This window comes from Scomber scombrus, chromosome 8, assembly GCF_963691925.1.
Source record: "Scomber scombrus chromosome 8, fScoSco1.1, whole genome shotgun sequence".
Lineage (NCBI taxonomy): Eukaryota > Metazoa > Chordata > Actinopteri > Scombriformes > Scombridae > Scomber > Scomber scombrus.
Genome location: NC_084977.1, coordinates 29,161,926 through 29,182,994, shown reverse-complemented (window position 1 = coordinate 29,182,994; position 21,069 = coordinate 29,161,926). Strand labels below are relative to the sequence as shown.

Genomic DNA, 21,069 nt, shown 5'->3' with positions numbered 1-21,069 from the left:
AGGCTTTCATTATTATCACATGTAATGAAGTTTATTTATGTAACACTTAATAAAACAAGCAATTACAAAGTGCTTTAATCAGGCGGACAAAGGATAGAATAAAATGCCAAATAAATACACAATCACATATATACATCAGTAAACACAAATAAGCCTTATTATAAAAGTGACTTTTCTTAACATAGAAGATATTAAATATTAGTCTGATTCTCGGACATGTCATTCCACAACCAGTGGTATCCTGACAAAAGCTTGTTCTCCTTTAGTCCTCAACCTTACATAAGTGCAGGAGGATCTCAAAGTGCATGCAGGTTAATACAGGAAGAGTATAATTTGGGGCCAGAGGTAAAGTGCTTTACACATATTGAGTAAAATCTATTCAAAAACCAACTGGCAGCCAATGTGAGATATTATGTCTGAGCTGATTTCTGATTGATGTCCCTTAAGAGGCCACTACATTAATCTAATAGTAATATTAAAAACAACCAACTTTAGGGAGTACTGCTAGTTTTCTGTTCAAATACACCAACAAACACATTCATGGATAAAGAAATCATTTATTAACTAAATGAACAGTTAAAATGTCGATAAAAATGTATAAAAACATTTAAAAATCATGCCTATGTAGTTCATCTTTTAGCAAACTCATCTTCAAGCAGAGAAAGCAGAGCTGACAATGACCACACAATAACAGCTGACAGGTTTTTTTGTAGAGTAAAACCTCAGCCAAAAAAAGCTTGAGCTAATAGGGGAAGTTGTGCATTTCAGGAGTGAATATAGGATGCATAGCCGCCCTCGTGGACTCGGCAGTACTCTTGTCCCGGTACGGCTCTCTTCTTACAAGCCTTCCCCGTTTTGGTGATGCCGTTGCAAAGCTGACGACCTGACAGAGAGCTGTGAAGAACCAGTAAAACCAAGAAAGAAAGTTATGAAATGCTTCAAGTGTTTAAAGGCACTTAGGTGTACATTAAGTATAAAACACGGACCTGTTGCTGATCAGTGATGGAGTCGGACTCGCACTTCTTGAGTCATTCTCGAAATCATGCGAGTCGTTCACTGCATCAAAAACAAATCCCAGGTTCCTCGAAGGTATATCACCAATTAGACCCTAAAAATTTAGAATAAAAGCTCATTATCATTCATTAAGTGCTTCAAAAAGAGCTTTAGTTATATCTCCAATGACAGTCAGTCAATGTGCTCACCGCTGACAGAACTGCATGTGGTCTAAACCTGGGAGTGGACTGATTAGGTGTCCCAGTAACGGGTATAAACCTGGACTCTGGTATTGGTTTCCTGTAAGAGGGAGACAGGACTGCGATGCCAACATCACCTGTATACAAGAAAAATGAGAACATGAGTGACTGAATTTAGTAAAAACCCAAAATATCACATGACTATTTCACTGTGATGATGCATAAATTCACACCTGACAGGAAGCTGTCCTGATTCAGCAGGTCGTCTTTCTCAATGAAGTCGTCCTTTTCTTCTCTGAGGACAAAAGAGAGTGAAGACAAATTATATTAAAAGTGACTAAAAAGCATTTAGAGACTCCATGCTTTCCTGTAAAGCTGTACAACTGTTTTAATAGCAAGTTTTTGTTCTGGATCTGCATTAAAATACACAATCAAGGGCTAATTATAGGGATTATTTGTGAGGAAAATAATAAAATAAAATAAAAAGTATGTCTGATCCAGAGTTACAACAAAATTAATCCCACGTTTCTTGGCACTTGGCACCAAATTTTCTGCCACATCAACTATTGAAATTCTTTGGTCCTGTTTAAGTGTTTGCAGCATATTCTGTACATGTTGACGTCTGCAGACTCACTTCTCTGGAGTAGACGATGGTGGATATGTGGGGCTGGATGAAACCGGCTTCTGTGGCTCCACAATTTCACAGGAGGCCAGTAACAGCGGGGCCGCCGGCTTTCCTCTGATCTGGAAGGTGGCTAACACCTGATTCATAAACCAGTGAGCTGTGGACATCATGAGGGGGAGGAAAAGAACAAAAACATTAGTGAGTTGATCATATGAGACATTGTATTTGTCTTGTAAGCAGCTTCAGGTCCGTACCGAGAGACAGAGTGAGGAGCAGCAGGCTGAGGCTGGTGAGATCTAGCGCCGGCTGCTGGTTGATTTCAGCCACTGCGTTCAGAGGCACGGTGAGCAGCAGCATCGCACGAGAGAAGCCAGGACACCGCAGGAACGTCAGCAGGACGGCACACACTACGAAATAACCTGTATGTGCTATACAGGACCACATGGCTGTCAGGCTCAAACCTGTAATCAACAAAAAAAGCACAAAGAGAAACTTGTTAAGTGAGCCGGAAACATGAAAAACTGATCATCATAACATCTAGGACTGATCAACTTTCATTTCATTAAGTACATGAAACTGTCTTGTTAACGCTTTTTTTTTTTGCTTTTTTTTTTTTTTTAAACCACAACACAATGAACTCTCTGGTGTTTATGTGCAATTAAAGTCTTTCTAAGCAGTTCTTTCCACAGTTTTAAGGGTTACATTTTTGCACATTGCACAATTTGTAGCTAATACATTTTTTCAAAACTTCTCAAAAGTAAAAAGGTTAAAAAAGTTTTAATTTTAGATGTTTAAAAAAAAAGAAAAAAAAGGCAATCTGATTCATCAACATCAGATAAGAGTTATCTCACGTTTTATGGTTAAAAAGACAATAAAACTACAGAAATGGTCAACTTTTAAATGCAATATATAGATTGAAACATTGTGGTATAAACTTTGTAAGTCTCACCTGCCCAGCCGAGGTAACCCTGGATCACCTGAAGCCTGTCCTCTACCCGGTTCTGCATGTTATCGATGTAATGCAGCATGAATCCCAGCGTGCTGTTCATACGCTCCAGTTTATTCATCAGGTCAGTGTAGTACTGGGAGGTCTGGTCCTGGTACTGCAGGAACTCCAACATACTGTGGTCTGATAACGCACAGGGGAAAGAAGAAGATGAGCTACACATTTAATAATGATTTGATGAGTTTTAAATCATGATATTATTTCTCATTTACCTATTTTTTGGTAGATGTCCTGAGCTTGGTGTCGGACGTCTGCGAGGTCTTTAACGATCGCCTTGTGGCTGTCCTGAACCTCCAAACCCTGAACCTGCAGATTGTCACTGACATTCTCTGAAGAAAGAAAAGCAGGAAGGGTTTAATATTTCACACTTAATGGACTGTAGAAACATTTAAAGCATTTCCAATAATTTATCATTAACACTATTAAGAGTCCTCTCACCCTTCAAATAGAGCATTCAACTCACTGCCATCTGACTCAAGTTCCAGCAACATCTGGACCAAAACTACAAGACTGTCCAACTGACTTTCCCCTACAAGCTGTTAGGCTACTTAATGCTTTACTCCATCATGTTAACAGCTGCAGACTCATAAAAAAGTCCAACAATCTCTTACCAAGTCGATTAAACATTCAAATGTTCCTATGTTGCAGTGGTTGATGCTACTTGATACTTTCCCACCTGTTAGTTAATTATCAGAATATCTGAAAAAAGATATTTCAATATCAATATGCTAAGATTTCTGTCTCTCTCTGAAATTGAAAGTTTTCAATGAGATTTTGAGCATAGTTCACACATGGGAGTGAGGGGCATCTTTTCTCATGAACTACTGTGTTAACTTTAATGAAAAATATCTGGCACAGCCATTCTTTGATTGTCTATCAATATATATATTTTGATACACATGAACATGTTGGAGGTACATGCTCAAAGGAAAGATGCAGATGTTTTGTTATGTCAAATAACACCAAAATAGAGCAAAAGGCTGAATCTTTTTAACAGTGTGATGTTTTAACAAGGTGCAAGAAAGTTCTCACCCATTCTCCTTGTGATGCCGTGAATGAGCTGGGCTACCAACTCCTGTCCCGAGGCGATGAGAGCTTTCTCCTGTCCCAGACGCTCCAGGTTATCCTTCAGTGAAGTCTCCATGTGCTCCTGGCCCTCGTGCAGCTTCCCCTGCTGGGCCTGCAGGGCGCTGTGGCCCTGAAGCACCTTATCCAGTGATGCTGCAGTCATTTCCCTCAGCTCCAACTGGCCCTCCTGTTATTAAAATAATGCAGTCAAAGCGGGATCTGAGCCTGGTTTAAATCACATATTGCGCACCCAACCAAACTCTACCTTCAGCTCTTTCATTGAGTCGAGCTGGCTGGTGGCTGTGGAGATGAGAGCGTTGACGGTGTGCTCGGCCCTGCGCCGGAAGAGCTGCTGGCGAGTCGCGTAGCACACGGAGCGCGCTCTGTTGCTCACTATGTGGTACGCATTCCACGTGTCTGAATCCATGTCTGCCGTGCACTCTTTTAAACTCTGAAACATCAGAATGAGGCAAAACAAAAAGCTCCATGAAAGGCTAAAATCCCACATTATTAAAAAAAAAGCATTTATTGTGATCTACTTTTCTTATCAGTCTCCTATTGTGTTTTTCCCCCCCAGTTTTACCATTTCCTCCGTGCAGGGGTAAGTCCTGCGCCCCTCGATCTCTGCCTGGCAGTTAAACAGAACTACTCCGAGCTTCGCGAGCTGCTCCTCTGAGAGGCTGTCACAGCTCGCCTTCAGTCTGGCAACCACCTACGGAACGAGTACAATGGTTTATTCAGACGTGATTGAAACACCAGTGAAAGTGAACAACTACTGCTGCTGCTGCTGTTGCTGTTATGACCCTACATGTGAGGACAACTGCTGCAGATAAAAGCTGTGAGGATTGCTACCGGGTCCAATTTGATAGAAAAACCATACAGCAGCATCTCTAAATCTGTTTGAGACTAACTGCAGATTTTAGCCCCAAAAACCTCATGAAAAGTCTCAAGTTGTGTTGTGATTTGAGGTCTGAGGCTGTTGCAAATGGCTTATATACAATTGTGACCATGTCTGCATAAGTGTCTTTAAGTGAAGCCTGAGTTCAACAGTGGGAAACCCTAAATTTAAAGCTAATTTAAAGTCTATTTACCCCATGATGACAGCTGTCTAAAGGGCTGAGCTGCAGCTGTTTTGCCTCAGCTAAAAACTTCTCATCAGCGGTGGTTATTTCAAACTGAGCATCCTTAGCCAGAAGTCCTGGAGCTACAGGTGCTGCTGCAGGTGAAGGAGGTGCTGCAGGAGGATTGTCAATCTGCTTCAGCCACTCAAAAAGCCCGCTGACTGCAGGGAACTGGCAGACCAGAAGGAGGAGAATGAGCAGGAAATGCAGGTGGTGGTGGAGCAGGAGGCGGCCCATGTCTGGAAAAAAGCACAACAAACATGCATGTAGAAGCAAAAACTCAATTTGTTTTAGCAATTAGTACAATTAACCAAATATGTCACATCCTGTTAGAGCCACAACTAATCAGTTCATCAATTAGTGAAGAACAAAAAGTTAATCTACAGCTATTTTGATAACTGACGAACCATTTATTATTTTTCAAGCAAAAGTGCAACACATTTGATGGCTCCAGTTACTCAAATGTGACATTTCTGCTGTTATTCTTTGTCCTACATTTAATATATTTGGGTTTTAGGACTGTTGGACTGATCAAACAAGACATTTTCCACAGTTTTGTGATGTTTCATATACCAGACAATGACTCAAAACAAAGAAAAGTCAAATATGATTGTGTGAGGGCCAGAAAAGAGGTAAGATACAATACAGCTTATCCACGTATTTGTAGCACCTTGATTGACACTTGCCACATATGTGTTAGGGTTTACTTTTAACCATGAGTGTGTAAAAGTAAAAAAGGCTTCAGATTTTAATAAGTTCCTCTAAACCTATGAATTGGTGGTTGCATCTTGTCAATCACTATCTAAGATCTCTTTATCAACTTCCACTGCCAAAATTCAGCTTTCACTGTCTTGCAGGCATGAAATGAAATTAAAGAAAAGTCAGCTTTAAATTGCAGGAAAATATGTTTTAATACTTAAATCGGCCAGACTTAAAAGATTGTCACTGGATGGCGACATACACTGAGCAGATATGAATGAATGAGGACCACCACTCTGAGGCTTTGCCCAGGCATGTCTGTGATCTGCTGCAGTGAGGACCCTGAACGCACCGTTTACGCACTATTGAAAAACACACTTTTAACGCCATTAATACAGAAAAATGCACGAGTAACATTCAAATCAGTAGTTTTTCCCTCGTTTAATGTGAAGCACCCTCTTCATTGCGTGTGAAATCATGGGAAAACCCTTTTGCAAATTAAACTCAGCTGATTTCAAAACACTCAAACGACTCACTGACAACTTTTAACAACAATATATAACACAAAATATTTTGCAATGATTGATCTCTGCACGCTCTGCACAGCTGATTAAATGCAAAACTACAACATGTGTTTGTACCTGTTGTTTAAGTGTGCAGGATGGAGTAAAACACGCTCATCTCGGTCGCCCCACACACAGCTGATCGGAATGACGGATTTTTTTGTCCACCACCTCGCTGCACTATATGACGAAGCTGCAGCCAATGGAAGAGCTCGCATTTTTTTAAGGGGTGGACGCAGGGTGTGTTCGTTTCTTTATCCGGGATGGCACGGGATGGCACGAATGGTGCGGTGTTTAAAAACATGCAAGGTTTGAGAGGGTTGCTTTGGAAATGCAATAGGTTACAGATTACTAGTTACTCTATTTAAAATGTAACATGCAACTATTTCAATTGCTTAATCAACGTGCTTTTCTATTTTTTTAATTAATGTTTTCAGCTGTTAGGGTAAGTGTACCCATTAAGCACCAAAATCTAAGGGTGTTTTTCATGCATAGCTACTGACATGATTTATAAGGGAGATCATTTCTTATAAAGCAAGATTTATCTCTCGTGTGAAAATGTATTCATAAGATATTTTATGAAAAAAGTCAGAAGCAGAGAAGAAGAATAGTTACTTTGGCAACCAGAAAGTCTTTTATCCCAAGTGCAATTAATAGGCCTACTTTAAGTTTAAACGCTTCAAAATGAACAATATAAAATACACACACAGGAACTGATATACACTTATGTTTTTTATACCTTACATATTTTATGTATTTATGTATTTAAAGAATGATTTTATGGCTTCTATGTTTTTTTATGTAATTTCTGTCTATTGTATGTCTGTTATTGGTGAGCCAAAGACAATCTTCCACCATGATGGACAATACATTTTTATTCTATTCTATGATTTATTTACAAAATATATAAAAAAAATATATTGTTTTCAAAGAATTTAAAACAGCAAAATATGTATTATGTAACATGTTAAATTAATTAAGAAAAAAACCTGCTTCCTGAGCAAAATCTTAAAATCTTCTTCTCTTATGAGAACATCTTATATGTATTTATTGTATTTATTTCCTTTTAGTCTGAAGACTTTTTATGGACTGATGCTATTTGTCTGGTATGGTGATGGTGATGTGAAGCCTGTCTTTTAATTTATAGTTTGTTTGTTTTAATTTGTTCACTCCTTTTTGTGTCTTATGTGCCTGTACAGCCTTCGGGCACAATAAAGTGTATATCTATCTATCTAAGGATAGTCTCTGACTTCAGATGTGACCTCCTTTGTCAACATTTTCATAAGTAACTGTAACAGACTACAGCTACATTTATTGTGTAATTAAATTAGACCCCGCCCGGCCCGGCTGCAGCAGCGGTGCGGCGACAGACCTAAATCAAACCAACCTATAGTCACGCTTTGCACACAGCTGGTTGGTTTCCTGCATGCTCAGTGTGGGATTTGCTGACCTGTCATTGCTGTTTAAAATTGAACAACTTTGCAACTTTTACCATGGAAATCATCAAATCTGAAAAACAGCAGGTGAATAAATCTCCTTTAGAGTAGAAAACAACAACATTTAAACCCCGGTTCTATTCACAGGCGTCGCCCGGAGAAACATGCGTGTGTCACTCCGCGGTACTTTATGGTTGTCCTCCCTCCTCCCTCCGTCCACAAGCAGCATGTGCGTTGTGTTTCTAATCTAATCTGTCCTGGATTATTACTAGCTAGATAGCAGCAGAGACAGCAGCTACATTTCTGCCATTACTCTGCTTTTAAATGGCAAGGGGTTTAGAGATTTAACTGGCGCCGCTTTCTACGTGTTGTACGCTGAATACGGGTGCGTTCGAAGTAGTCGTCGTAACCTTAGCAACCTCGTCGAGCTAATATTCGCTAGCCTCCCGTTGCTAGGTAGCCACGACAATGGACGACTCCGGCATAAAGAAGCAAAACTGGGACGTGAAGGAGACGGAGCTGTTTCTAGAAATCCTCAAGGAGCTGGACATGAAGAAGTGTCTGGACGGGAGGAAAGTGAGGAATAACAAACTGTTTAAAGTGGCGCACAGGAGGATGACAGCTGCCGGATATCACAGATCGGTGGATCAATTAAAGTTTCGATGGAAACTTCTCAAAAGTGCGTATTATAAGTGCAAGAGGGAGCCAGACTCATCGGCACCCATTAAAATACAAGGCTGGTGGCGCTATGAAAACACAATGGTCGCTATCATGGAGTCCAGACATCCTCGGGTAGGAGCTGGGGTCAACTCTGACAGGACTGATGAAGTGACAGAAGAGTCAGATGGAGATGGAGATGCGTCCATGCTGCTGCCCTGGCCCACCCAGCCCTGCACGGACAATACGACCCAGAACCTGGATTTAATTGTAGGGGTGATTAATAATAATAAGCGTGGATGCAGTATAGTTGGGCATTAGTGGTCGTGGTGGTGGTTTCATTTCGTCCATGTTGTTGTGCAGATGCATGCATTCATTCACGCAGTTGCCAGGTTATAGGGTGCACCTATAGCTGAAAGGATGGGGGTCACTTAAAAAAAAGAAGAAAAGGTCTGTCTTAAAGGACTAGTGTGAGGGATTTGTTGATATCTAGTGGTGAGGGTACAGGGTAGCAGGTAATAAACTGATAATGTTATAAAATGTCAGAGAAAAATAGTAATATAAAAATAAAACACATATGCGGGTGACATAGAAACCCACTATGAGTTTATCTTAAAACCTCACCTATAAGAGATAAAACAATAACAATGCACAGGTGATAATAAGCGTGGATACAGTATAGTTGGGCATTAGTAGTAGTTGATTAGGGTAATGTAACACTTTTTTCAATTCTGACTTGTTTACCTTATCTACATATGTATCCAATGCATTATACCAACAACTAATATCATTATGTAATCCATGAATTGTTTCCGTAAGTAGTAGTGGTGGTGGTGGTTTCATTTCGTCCATGTTGTTGTGCAGATGCATGCATTCATTGGCCAACTGTGTGCCTTGTTGTGAATATTCCTCCAACACCCAATTGCCAGTTTATAGGGTGCACCTATAGCTGAAATTAAAGGATGGGGATCTCAAATGGGGGGAAAAACAGGAAATCTTTGGTATTTAATGTTGGCATTCTTAGATTATCACCAAATTGCTTGTGATTTATTTTCTGTCCACCGACTGGCACAGACTCCATATTATATTCTTTTTCTACACAGTAAAAGCATATAAATTAAATCTGATCATCCCTTGTTTTAGTCGTCATCTAAGGAGAAATCTGAGTGTGTTTCTCTGCTGCAGAACGCTGCTTTTTCTGCCTTTAACTAAGTTAAGGATGCAGATGCGTGACAAAAAAATTAGTCAGTTTATCAAGCAGCTGTAGTTATTGGAGGGATGTGGGGGGAAGAAATCTGATTGCCGACCAACTGTCAGCCGGGGTTTTAACATGTTATCTGATTTCTTGCCTTAATCTGATTCCTCAGAGTAATCAGGTTTTCTCGTTCGTGTCGATATCACAATATGTTCTTCTGTTGCCATGAGTGGTGATGATTGGTGGTGTTTAATCAGCACCAATATATCTTACATGGTTTCCTATCATATATTAATGATAAACAATCCCACTACAGTGTTTTTTTTTACTAGAATTATTTTTTTATTTTTTATTTACTGCTAGTTTCCAACTCCAGTCTCTATTTAGGCTTTTAGTAACAGAAAGAAAGATTAAAAAAAAAAAAAATATACAAGTTACATACAATTTAAAACATAAATTAAAAACATTTAAAGTCCTGGTATATTAATAAGTATATATACAATAAGTAAATGTAAAACTTTTCCTAATTTAAAAAAGAAGAAGAAAGGGTTAGCATCTTTGTGGGATGCTTTCATCTTCAGTTACACAAAATATTGTGATTATAAATGATTTATTTTATATTTATATCATGAATTGTGATATACGATAATGCTGCAATTTGTGACCATTGTTATGGTTGGAAAAGTGTCATGTTTGGTTGTCTTGTGATTCATGCCTCTAGTTTATGGGTGAATGTAAAACGCTGACGTGACGTTGTGTGTCGGTGATGTTTCAGCTCTAATCTGAACTTTATCTCCTTCTTTCAGATCAAAATGGACCCTGAGATGGACTCACAGCTGAAGATCGGGTTCATCGGTGCAGGGAACATGGCGTTCGGCATCGCAAAGGGCATCTTGGCCGGTAAGTCAGGAATGAGTTGTTGAAACAGTGCGGGGAGGTTTTAAGTGAAGAGTGAAGGCGTTAATGATCATTATTGTATGTCTTCATTACAGGAAATGTTCTGCCTTTAAACCTCAAAGTGAGCGCACCGTCCTCAAGGAACCTGGGACGCTTTCAGGTACTTTTAATACCTTTTATTTTTCTGTCAGTAATCAATAAGTACGATTGGTTTGCAGGGCAGTTACAGTATGATCAGGATCATGGTTATACTGCAAACTGATCCAATGTAATGCTGACCTCCTTCTAGTGTCACAGAAACTTGCAGGTGTCAAGTTTGGGGCATTGCGCTAAACTGGCTAAAAATCTCAGTTTGAAATAGTAATAACTTTACTTTTATAGCACTATAATAACTTTAATACAAAAATAACTTTAACTGTACAGCACATTTCATACAAGAAATGCAGATGAAAGTGTTTTACAACTTATGTTTCTACTGTATACATCTATAAAATGTCATAAAACATCTTGCAATAGCTTATTCTGTCAGATCAATGCTCAAAAATCCAAAGATATAAAACAAAGAAAAGTTGCAAATCATCACAAAAGTAAAAGTGGAAGTAGAGCATGCTTTTTTAAAAAGTAGTTAAAGTCTAAATCTACCATCAAAATAGTTTCTGATTTAAGTTCTTGTCATTTCAGCTCTAACCCAAATGACATTTAGATCAAATTATCCAGCGCCTGACAACTCTCACTGTGTATTCTTGCACTAAATTACTGAGTATGTGCTGAGCAAGCAGTCAGATCTGCCAAGTATGTAAACACAGCTGCTAGCAGACTCTGAGTGTTTGTCCTTGACTGACCAGAAAAGCTACAACAACAGTTCATGCTTTTTAGAAGCTCATTTGAGAGCAAAATTACCAAAAAATGCACCTTTAACACCTGCCAGGCTCTGTACTTGTCTCCTTTGTAAAGTTATACTGTATTAATTAAAGCAAGGTGAACTGTTTGTTAACCTTGCCTGTGGACGTTGACTCATTGTGTGTGTGTGTGTGTGTGTGTGTTGTGGGTCAGTAACATCTCTTCCTCTTGATTTCAGGAGCTTGGGATTTCCGTCACTCACTCCAACAGCGAAGTGGTCGGTAGTTCAGATGTGATCTTCGTGGCGGTCAAACCTCACCTGGTTCCACCGGTTCTCAGCGAGATCTACCAACACGTCAACGACAGACACATTATCGTGTCCGTTGCAGCCGGTGTAACGCTGGAAACATTAGAGGAGGTGAGCGTCTGAAAGACCAGATCTAACAGCCTTAAAACCAAGTGCTGATTCACTGAAGTTGACTTTTAATCTTTTTACTTTCAAGCTCCTTCCAGAGAATTCAGTCGTCATCCGGTTGATGCCAAACCTGCCGTGTTTAGTCCAGGAAGGCGCTCTCCTGTTTGCGCGGGGATCACGAGCCAAACAGGAGGACGGAGCACTGCTGCGGTCTTTGTTGCACCGCTGTGGTTTAGTAGAGGAGGGACCCGAGTCCTGGATCGACATCCACACCGGACTGAGTGGGAGCGGAGTTGCTTTCGTGAGTTTCTCAGGAGAAGTTAAGATGTTCCTGTCAATGCTTGTAGACTAAAGATGATACACAATTGATGATGAGATTGAAACCAGGATTTTATTTCTCAAGATTTGATCTGTGAAACTATTAATTCCAACAAATGAAACAATTTAACTTTTAATTGACCGTAAGAGTGTTTAGTCACCACAAACCACACAATATATAACATTTCTGTTTGTGTTTTGAAAGTTTCATTTTACTCCCTTCCAAGCAGCCAGTCTGTGGTTTCATTTCATTTCACTAAAGTATGAAACTCAACTTGCTGAGACATGAAACTTTCTCAGATTTCATAATCTTGCTTCAGGGAACATCACATCTGCTCTTAAAGTGATAACACTGTTTAGTGGTAGTGTGTTACCAAAAAAACTTCTGCTTTTCATGAGCTAACCACACAATATTACTGCAGCTTTAACAAGAGTAAAGGCAGGTATGATTGTTTAGGTTGCTTTGTCTCTTTATCAAACCTGCCCTCTTAAACTTTTGAATCCATTCATAGAGTTTAAATTTTTTCTTCAATAAAACCCTGTAGATAAAAGTTATTTCTACTATTTACTCAAACTTGCAAAAAAAACTTCAACATTCAAACATTTCAAACTTAAATGTAAAAGGATATACTAAACAATGAAAAGCCAAAGATCATTGCACTGGCTATTGTTCCTTTATGTGTGCAAGCAAGAAAAAAGTCTGCACACTGCAGCTTCCAATGCAGGTAGAGCTCAGTGCATTGAGCTCGAAGTGTCACACTGGTGATATATTAAATAAATCTACCTGCATTGGAAGCTGCAGTGTTTTGACTTTTTTCTTGCTTGCACACATTTTTTACAAAGTGCTTTGACAGTAAAAGCAGCACAATACAAAGCAAGACACACAACACAGAGAGCAGTATCAAGACTGACATTGACTAGATGAAGGTAGAGGACAATGAAATACAGTAAGAAAATGATGAAAATATAATTAACAAATATAAAAATGACACCACATAGAAGCTAATATATAGAAATTCTTATATTTATTCCCTGTGATTCATTTTTGAATCCTCTCAAAAACTTTGACTAAAATAAATATATTGTAATAAATGGACTTTCTTCACCTTTTGATTGTGATGCACGTGTTTCCTCTCTGCAGGTGTATCTGTTTGCGGAGGCGCTGGCAGAAGGAGCCGTTAAAATGGGCATGCCGAGCGCTCTGGCCCACAGCATCGCGTCTCAGACTGTTCTGGTCAGTTTCAGTGATTTTTTATTTCATTTTTTTATATGTAAGCAGCACAGTATTTGAACGTACCATCTGTTGCAGGGTGCCGGCCGATTGTTACGTGACTCTGGGAAGCATCCGGCTCAGCTCCGCTCTGAGGTCTGCACCCCAGGAGGAACAACCATCTACGGGCTTCACACGCTGGAGCAGGGAGGCTTGAGAGCGACGACCATGAGCGCCGTAGAATCCGCCACTGAGAGAGCCAGAGAGCTCGGCCGAAAGTCAGCGGCAGCGGGATCCAAGAAATGACTGCTGCTAGTTGCCTTTCCAATTAACTGCTCGACAAACTTTAATTTAAGAAAAGCCGACAGCAAACAGACTTAATTTTTTATTTTTTTTGCTCAATGTCATCATGGTACAAAAAGACTAAACATGACCAGTGATTCTTTTTATTTCTCCTCTTTTTCCCCCCCTCCAAACAAGTGCAGTTTATACTTCTCATCTTCTATTTCACGTGTCTGACAAGAAGGATTTAATGTGAGTGAAATAATTCATATGAGCTACATTTATATGCACACCATTGCATGTGAATGTACTCTACATGCACACTAATATTAAAGCAGTAATGCAACCCATATAAACATTAAGGTACATTAAAGTAACCATCTCAAAGATCTCCATTTTGTTCTCTGTGGCGCCACCTGTGGTGATATGTGGTATTTGCAGGTGTGTTTTTTGGATCTTACGTCTTAGAAATCCAAACCGTGTCAGCTGTGTGACGTCAATCTGTAGTCATCAATCTTTTCTTCGTTAGTTTGGGTCACATTTACTCACAACGCTAGCAGACAGTTGAAACAAACAAACAATACACAGCTTCACACACACAAGAGGGTTGAAGAGCGAGTGTGTTGTGTGAGATGCAGTTTACCAAAAATACCTGGAGGTCGTACTGTGGCTGCTAATAATGTAATCATTTTGCCAGTTCTGTAACAAAGTAAATAAATGCAGTAAATGAATGTAATAAAGCCGATAATTTAACACCTTGCCATTATCCATCCATCCATCCATCAATTGTCTGCAGCTTATAGCCGGGGCCGGGTCGCGGTGGCATTAGGCTAAACAATGTAACCCAAACATCTTTCTCCTCAGCAACGTTTGTTAGTTCCTGAGGCGTTCCCAGGCCAGGAGATATATATAATCTCCCCGACTGTATTTTGGGTCTACCCCGGGTTCTCCTCCTAGTCGGACGTACCTGCAACACCTCTAAAGGGAGGCGTCCAGGAGGCATCCTCACCAGATGCCCGAATCACCTCAGCTGGCTCCTTTCGATATGAAGGAGTAGCGGCTCTACTCCTAGCCAATAATGTAATAAGTTACATTATTGGCTAGGTAAAAAAAAACACCTTTACAAATGTTATAACTGGAGCCGATAATGTAGTAATATAATATACTAATATCACCTTAAACAGGCAACGTACACCAGGAGATACATACATATATACATTTTTTATACCTTAATAGAGGCAACGTAACTCATAAAATCCAAAATATATTTAAATTATTTATTTTATTTACTTTAATTTTCACGTCTCATTTTCCTCTACTGCCTGTTTTAAGGTTAAGTTTCATTTATTGGATATAAAGCTTCTGTGGCGCTTAGTCTTACTATGGTCTCAGCTGTTATTGAGTTATTGGCTGCTAAACGTACTTATTCAGAAACATCTCCAGTATGCATCAGACCTCGCCTACTGTGTCCCATAATATAAACCACTGGAACGATCACAACACCCTTTGAAATAGCAGACAGCAACTTTTGCCGATAGATGATGACCTAACAAACATCTACTTCAATGAAAACCTTTGAGATGATTACTTTAAATATGCTGATGTATTTAATTATATTCACTTATATTCAATATTTGGCCTAATTAAGCATAAAACTTGATTTTGGGATCATCAGTGATAACGGTTGTACAGCTTCTGTCGCAGGTGTAGTTCATCCATGTAGTCGCTGCTGCTGCTGCCTTTGTGTCTAACACAAGTTTTCGGATGAGTAAATATATATGATCTACGATGCCAAGTGTGTAGAATTGGTTTTCATAAAGTCTAAATGTGAACTGGCTCTTGTGTGCGTCGCCTTATTTCTGTCTGAGATCAAATGTAAAATCCACATTAAATGACAGCAGAAAACTACAGAGGTAGTTTGTGTGTGTGTTGGTAGACTGTGTGCCCCTGTAACCCTCCTGTTGTCCTTGAGTCAAGGAAGGAAGGGAGGGAGGAAGAAGGAAGTAAGGAAGAAGGAAGGAAAGGAGGAAGGGAGGAAGAAGGAAGTAAGGAAGGAAAGGAAGTAGGAAGGAAGAAGGAGGAAGGAAAGGAAGGAAGGAGGGAGGGAGGAAAGAAGGAAGAAAGGAGGAAGGGAGAAAGGAAAAGAGGATGGAAGGACAGAGGAAATAAGGAAGGGAGGAAGGAAAGGAAGGAAGGAAAGAAGGAGGGAAGGAAGGAAAGAAGGAGGGAGGAAGGAAGGAAGGAAAGAAGGAGGGAAGGAAGGAAGGAAAGAGGGAGGGAGGAAGGACAGAAGGAAGGAAGGAAGGAAGAAAAGGGGGATGGAAGGAGAAAGGAAAGAAAGAGAGAAGGAGGGAGGAAGGAAGGACAGACGGAAGGAAGGAAGGAAGGACAGACGGAAGGAAGGAAGGAAGGAGGGAAAGAAGGAACAGTCAAAACAGACGGGGTCAATTTGACCCGGGAGGACGACAGGAGGGTTAATATCTAAAAAAATCTGAGTTATTGACTCTTGATGTATGATAAAGCAGTTGAGAAAACAGTCTGAACTAATCTTATATGATTGAAAGCTCCATTAAGAGGTACAAACTTAGAAATCTACAGTCCTCCTCATGTGCACAAATGTGCTAATATGAAGCTTCAGCTGTCTAAATGAGTCAAATAAAGTATATATCTTTCAACATTACAGCCTTTTTAGTGCCACAATCCCTCTTTTTGTTACTATACTTCCACCACAGGGAGACAGAAAGAGGAAATTTGATGTTAAAAAGCCTGTAAAAGTGGCAGATATCCACTTTTAAAATGACTAAATCAAATTTATACTATACTTCCACCACAGATCAACAAGGAAACACAAAGTCAAAGTCGATTTCATGTATTTAAAAGTTAATCTGAAGCTAATATGAAGCTTCGGCTGTCCAAATGAGTCAAATCAAGTAGATATGTTTCAACTTTAGAGGCTTTTTAATGACAGAAAGAGGAAATTTGATGCTAAAAAACACTGTAAATGTGACTTTTAAATGCAATTTTTGCAGTAAATGACTGTGTGGAAGGAGATCTTGTAAAGGTCTTTCAACATTACAGTCTTTTTAGTACCAAAATCCTTCTTTTTGTTACTACTGTTCCACCACAGGGAGACAGAAAGAGGAAATTTAATATTAAAAAGACTGTAAATGTGGCAAATATCCACTAACTCAGACTGCTGAAGCCTCATATAAGCTTCACATCAACTTTTTGGGCACCAGATTTGGAAATATTGTGTCCCATACACCTTTAAAAAGGATTTGAGGGAATGAGTAAAGTATTACCTCACAGTTGCTTGTAAAACACGTCATAAACAGGAAAAAGCTTGTCCTAGTGTGGAGCAAAGGTTGGAAAATGTGGCTATGAATTAAATAAAATAAATAATGTATATATTTATAAGAGAAGAGTGCAGATTTATATAACCCTGAGACTGAGAGAGGTCACACAGTTTATACTTACTACTTATTTTTAATGTATTTTAATCTTTAATAATCTTCAATGTGCTTAACATAAAAACATACAATTAAAAAATTAAAAACAAAATAAACCCAATAATAATAATACAAATAAAATCAAAGTACAGAAAAATAGAAAAAGAGAAAAATAAAATAAAAACTAGACTAGAATAGAGCATAAAATATAAGTTTGCAGCATAAAATAATGATTTGCTTTAAAATCATTAAAAGGACATTAAACACGTCAGGCTTGTATTAATCATTCATAACTCCTCCCTCTTCCTCCTTTAATAATAATAATAAAAAGTTTAATTTATAGAGCGCCTTTCACAAACCCAAAGATGCTTTACAGAGGAATAAATAAATAGAAAATAGAAATAAATTTTAAAAAATAAAATAAAATTAATGAATAAATAAAATAATACAAAAAATACAAAATAAAATAAAATAAATAAATAACAAATAAATAACAAATAAATAACAAAAAAAATAAAATAAATAAATAAATAAATAAAAATAAAAAGATAAAAAAATAAAAAAATCAATCAATCAATCAAACAAAACAGATCAAAACATCATTATGCAGAGGAGGATGAAAAGAGAAATGTTCCTTTTCCCTTCCCCCACCCTTTATCACACAGTCACAGTTTTTGCTCCTTTCTTCCTCCTATTTCGCCCACCCCCCACTCTCTTCCTCCAATTACCCCCCCACTCTCTTCCTCCTCTAATCATAATATAATTTATATATAATAATAATAATAATAATAATAATAATAATACTAATAATAATATTAATTTATATAGCGCCTTTCACAAACCCAAGGACGCTTTACAGAGGGAAAAAATAAAATAAAGAAATAAAGAAACAGATAAATAAATAATTAAACAATATAACTAAATACAAAAAAAAAAATATATATATATATATAATATAATAAATATTATAATAAATAACCAACAAATAAAATAAATAAAATAAATAAAATAAATAAAATAAATAAAATAAATAAAATAAATAAAATAAATAAAATAAATAAAAAATAAAATAACATAACATAACATAAAATAAAATAAAATAAAGAAATAAAGAAACAGATAAATAAATAATTAAACAATATAACTAAATACAAAAAAAAAAATATATATATATAATATAATAAATATTATAATAAATAACCAACAAATAAAATAAATAAAAAATAAAATAACATAACATAACATAAAATAAAATAAAATAATAAAATAAAATAAAATAAAATAAAATAAAATAAAATAACATCAAATTAAAAAAATAAAAAATAAAATAAAGAAATAATGAAATCAAACAAAACAGATCAAAACAGGACTATGCAGAGGAGGATGCAACGAGAAATGTTCCTTTTCCCTTCCCCCACCTTTTAGAGATCACACAGTCACAGTTTTTTGCTCCTTTCTTCCTCCTCCTCCTCCTCCTCTTTCTCCCCTCCCTCCCTCCCTCCCTCCTCTTCTTCCTCCTTCCCTGTTGTGTCACTCTCTGCAGCCGAAACACGCGTTGTCTGCACCGGCCTGCTCTCTCCTCAAGCTCCGCTAACCCTCCACAAAAACGACAAAAACAGCAGTAAGTAACACTATTAATGAATGACAGCCTCTGGTTTCAATCAAGGGGGTTATTATAGGTCAGGAGACATTTTAATGGATTTAATGCATGGATATTTAGTAGTTTTTTTACAGCTGATGCTAACATGCTAACAAGCGAGGCCAGCTGGGAGAGAGGCGGCTTGCTGCGTGCTATCTACCCGGAAAAGGTGCATGCTGCCCCGGGTAGACACATGCTGCAGCCGCTGGGCCATCTCTCCACTATTCACTGATATTTTAATCTTAATAAAAGCATTAAAAACAAACCCTGTTAATGCAACGTGTTTAAAAACAACCATAATTGCTTTAGTGCATCCTTTTTTGTAAATGCTAAATCAGGGCTTTATTTCATTACCCTTCATCATGATGAAATGAAAGATGGCAAATGGAAAAGGTTAAACATGGCACACCTTTCTAATTTTCCTTTTCTTGTATATCTTGTATTACAGGTTTCTTTTATATATCCATGACTTTAGACACGTGTCACTTAAAACTATCAATCAGTGCTTTTTAGTCTATCAATGATTTCCAGGTGTTTAAAGTCCTTATCTTGACTGGTTTGTCGCTTTTAAACTGGCATTTTTCATGTGATATTTAAAACAAATAGGTATAAAAAAAAAACCTATTATATCAAAGGTATGCTCTATGCTGAAGTGCCTTTGGGCAAATCACTGCACCCCACCCTTCCTGTACTGCAGGGGTCTGTAATTATGTTAAACCATAGGCCAGTTTCTCTTTATTTAGGGGGGGGGGGGGGGGGGGGGCAGATGTTGTACAAGCATTATATGTGTGTGTTTATGTCAGTTTTATGGTTGTATCTGATGTAGGACATGGTGCTATATCAATATGGAGATGTGAGACTAGATATTGTGTTAGATTTTGGATATTGTGGTATCATGATGTGGCATGTAGGGCTGGGTAAAACTATTACAATACCAGTACCAATCCAAGCACCTTTAAAGTGATACAGGTACCAATTTTGAGTGCAATAGAAGCATTAAATTGCATAAAATACCACCATGTTTTACACAAATGCATATTAAAAGTCTTCAAATTATTAATAATTAACGCTTGCATTGATTAGCTGTGGTCAAGTCCATATGAATAGTCATATTTTCTAGCTCTGGGTGCAAAAAGCATTGATTGCAGGTATCGTTTAAAGGTATTGAGTACTGTTACCCAGCCCTAGTGGCATGAGTTGTGTCTTTTCTAGGTTTTAAAAGCTGCTTTACTGTAAAAAAATGTGATTTTGTGATCTTACCTCACTGTTCTAGCTGTTTTGTTTTATTTGCTTTTACCCTCTTAGTCATTATATCCACATAACTGATGATTACTTATCCAAATCTCTCCGTCTCATTGTGTAAATATTTTGTAAAGGCACCAATCGGCATCCTTACAGTATAATCGCTATATCGTTATCGAGGTATTTGGACTCAAAATTATCATGATAGTTGATTTTGTCCATATTACCCAGCTCTAATCTGTTATAATTCCCCCGACAGAGTGACAGCAGCATGTTAAGACTCTTAAATATGAACATACCATCTGTGTTACTAAATGATTAGCGATTGTTCATATCTTAACAGCCACTTAATAGACTAACACTGCTTTTTTTTGGCTGTCACATGCATATTTTAGCAGCATTTGTCTGGTGGTTGGTGCTCATTTTGAGTCCTGGTTACACTTCAAGACTCATTATTATCTTTTCCACACATAAAAAACAGAGAACTGCTTCATTTATAGTTGAAGCAAAGTGCTGATAGTGACAAATCTGAGTACTTTATTTATCCTAAAGGGAAATTAAAGTGTTGCAGCTGCTTGACATGAATCAAAATACAAAAATAATGAGATAGGTAGCCAAATTATATGCACTAATTAAATAGACTACCTCAAATATAGAAAAATATAATAGATATAACAATGACTATATTACTTGCTGTGCACCTGATTCATATTTAGTGGAATTTACACGAGCATTATGTTAAGATTATTATAAATAATGATGTGAAAAATGTGATGTAATGTTTTAAAAGGAAAAAAACGTCCATTAAAGGGCCAAATATTTCTGTTTTGAAGGCCCAGATTTGGCCCACGAGCCTCCGTTTCCCTGCCAACGCTGCATTTCATCTGACCCTTAAATTAACCTCCTTGTGAAGCAGGAAAACTGTCACACTGGCATCACTGTGATTAAACATTATTAGTAAAGTAAAAGGTGTTTAATTACATCAGTTGGCAGTATTCACAGATGCTCCAATGATGCTGGATAGGATTGTGGGACTGACTGATACTGGATTTTTGGGTCATTATTGTCCGATAATAATATTATATGTACAGAATGTGTCTTTTTATAATGATCCCTCAAATGTAATGTAATGAAAGCTTTGATATTTTTACAGTTTAACAATAAACGTTACTGTATTAAAATGACTTATAAATGAATAATTAGAATTAGCTATG

General features: G+C 37.8%; 2 protein-coding genes across 2 annotated transcripts; one reads left to right on the top strand and one right to left on the bottom strand.

Annotated features, from left to right (window-relative positions):
- Nucleotides 1-573: 573 nt before the first annotated feature.
- bmb (brambleberry) lies at nucleotides 574-5,250 on the bottom strand. The gene is made up of 12 exons (XM_062424608.1): nucleotides 4,984-5,250; nucleotides 4,476-4,604; nucleotides 4,158-4,343; nucleotides 3,857-4,079; nucleotides 3,037-3,153; nucleotides 2,768-2,947; nucleotides 2,073-2,279; nucleotides 1,828-1,975; nucleotides 1,427-1,488; nucleotides 1,203-1,330; nucleotides 987-1,108; nucleotides 574-894 (listed from the first exon to the last, which is right to left on the bottom strand). The coding sequence occupies exons 1-12, from the start codon at nucleotides 5,248-5,250 to the stop codon at nucleotides 765-767; spliced, it is 1,899 nt and encodes a 632-aa protein (XP_062280592.1). The 3' UTR covers nucleotides 574-764.
- A 2,448-nt stretch (nucleotides 5,251-7,698) lies between these two features.
- Nucleotides 7,699-13,914, top strand: pycr3 (pyrroline-5-carboxylate reductase 3). The gene is made up of 7 exons (XM_062424192.1): nucleotides 7,699-7,798; nucleotides 10,370-10,463; nucleotides 10,556-10,620; nucleotides 11,539-11,718; nucleotides 11,804-12,016; nucleotides 13,175-13,267; nucleotides 13,343-13,914. The coding sequence occupies exons 1-7, from the start codon at nucleotides 7,769-7,771 to the stop codon at nucleotides 13,547-13,549; spliced, it is 882 nt and encodes a 293-aa protein (XP_062280176.1). The 5' UTR covers nucleotides 7,699-7,768; the 3' UTR covers nucleotides 13,550-13,914.
- The last annotated feature ends 7,155 nt before the right edge of the window (nucleotides 13,915-21,069 follow it).

Excerpts from the sequence above, each read along its gene's own strand:
- bmb (XM_062424608.1), bottom strand. The coding sequence starts at position 5,250 with ATGGGCCGCCTCCTGCTCCACCACCACCTGCATTTCCTGCTCATTCTC. Across the intron at positions 4,605-4,983 it reads TAGACAGCTGTCATCATGGG|GTGGTTGCCAGACTGAAGGC; the intron begins GTAAATAGACTT and ends CTCGTTCCGTAG. Across the intron at positions 1,489-1,827 it reads CCATCGTCTACTCCAGAGAA|AGAAGAAAAGGACGACTTCA; the intron begins GTGAGTCTGCAG and ends TTTTGTCCTCAG.
- pycr3 (XM_062424192.1), top strand. The coding sequence starts at position 7,769 with ATGGAAATCATCAAATCTGAAAAACAGCAG. Across the intron at positions 10,621-11,538 it reads GGAACCTGGGACGCTTTCAG|GAGCTTGGGATTTCCGTCAC; the intron begins GTACTTTTAATA and ends TCTTGATTTCAG. Across the intron at positions 13,268-13,342 it reads TCGCGTCTCAGACTGTTCTG|GGTGCCGGCCGATTGTTACG; the intron begins GTCAGTTTCAGT and ends CATCTGTTGCAG.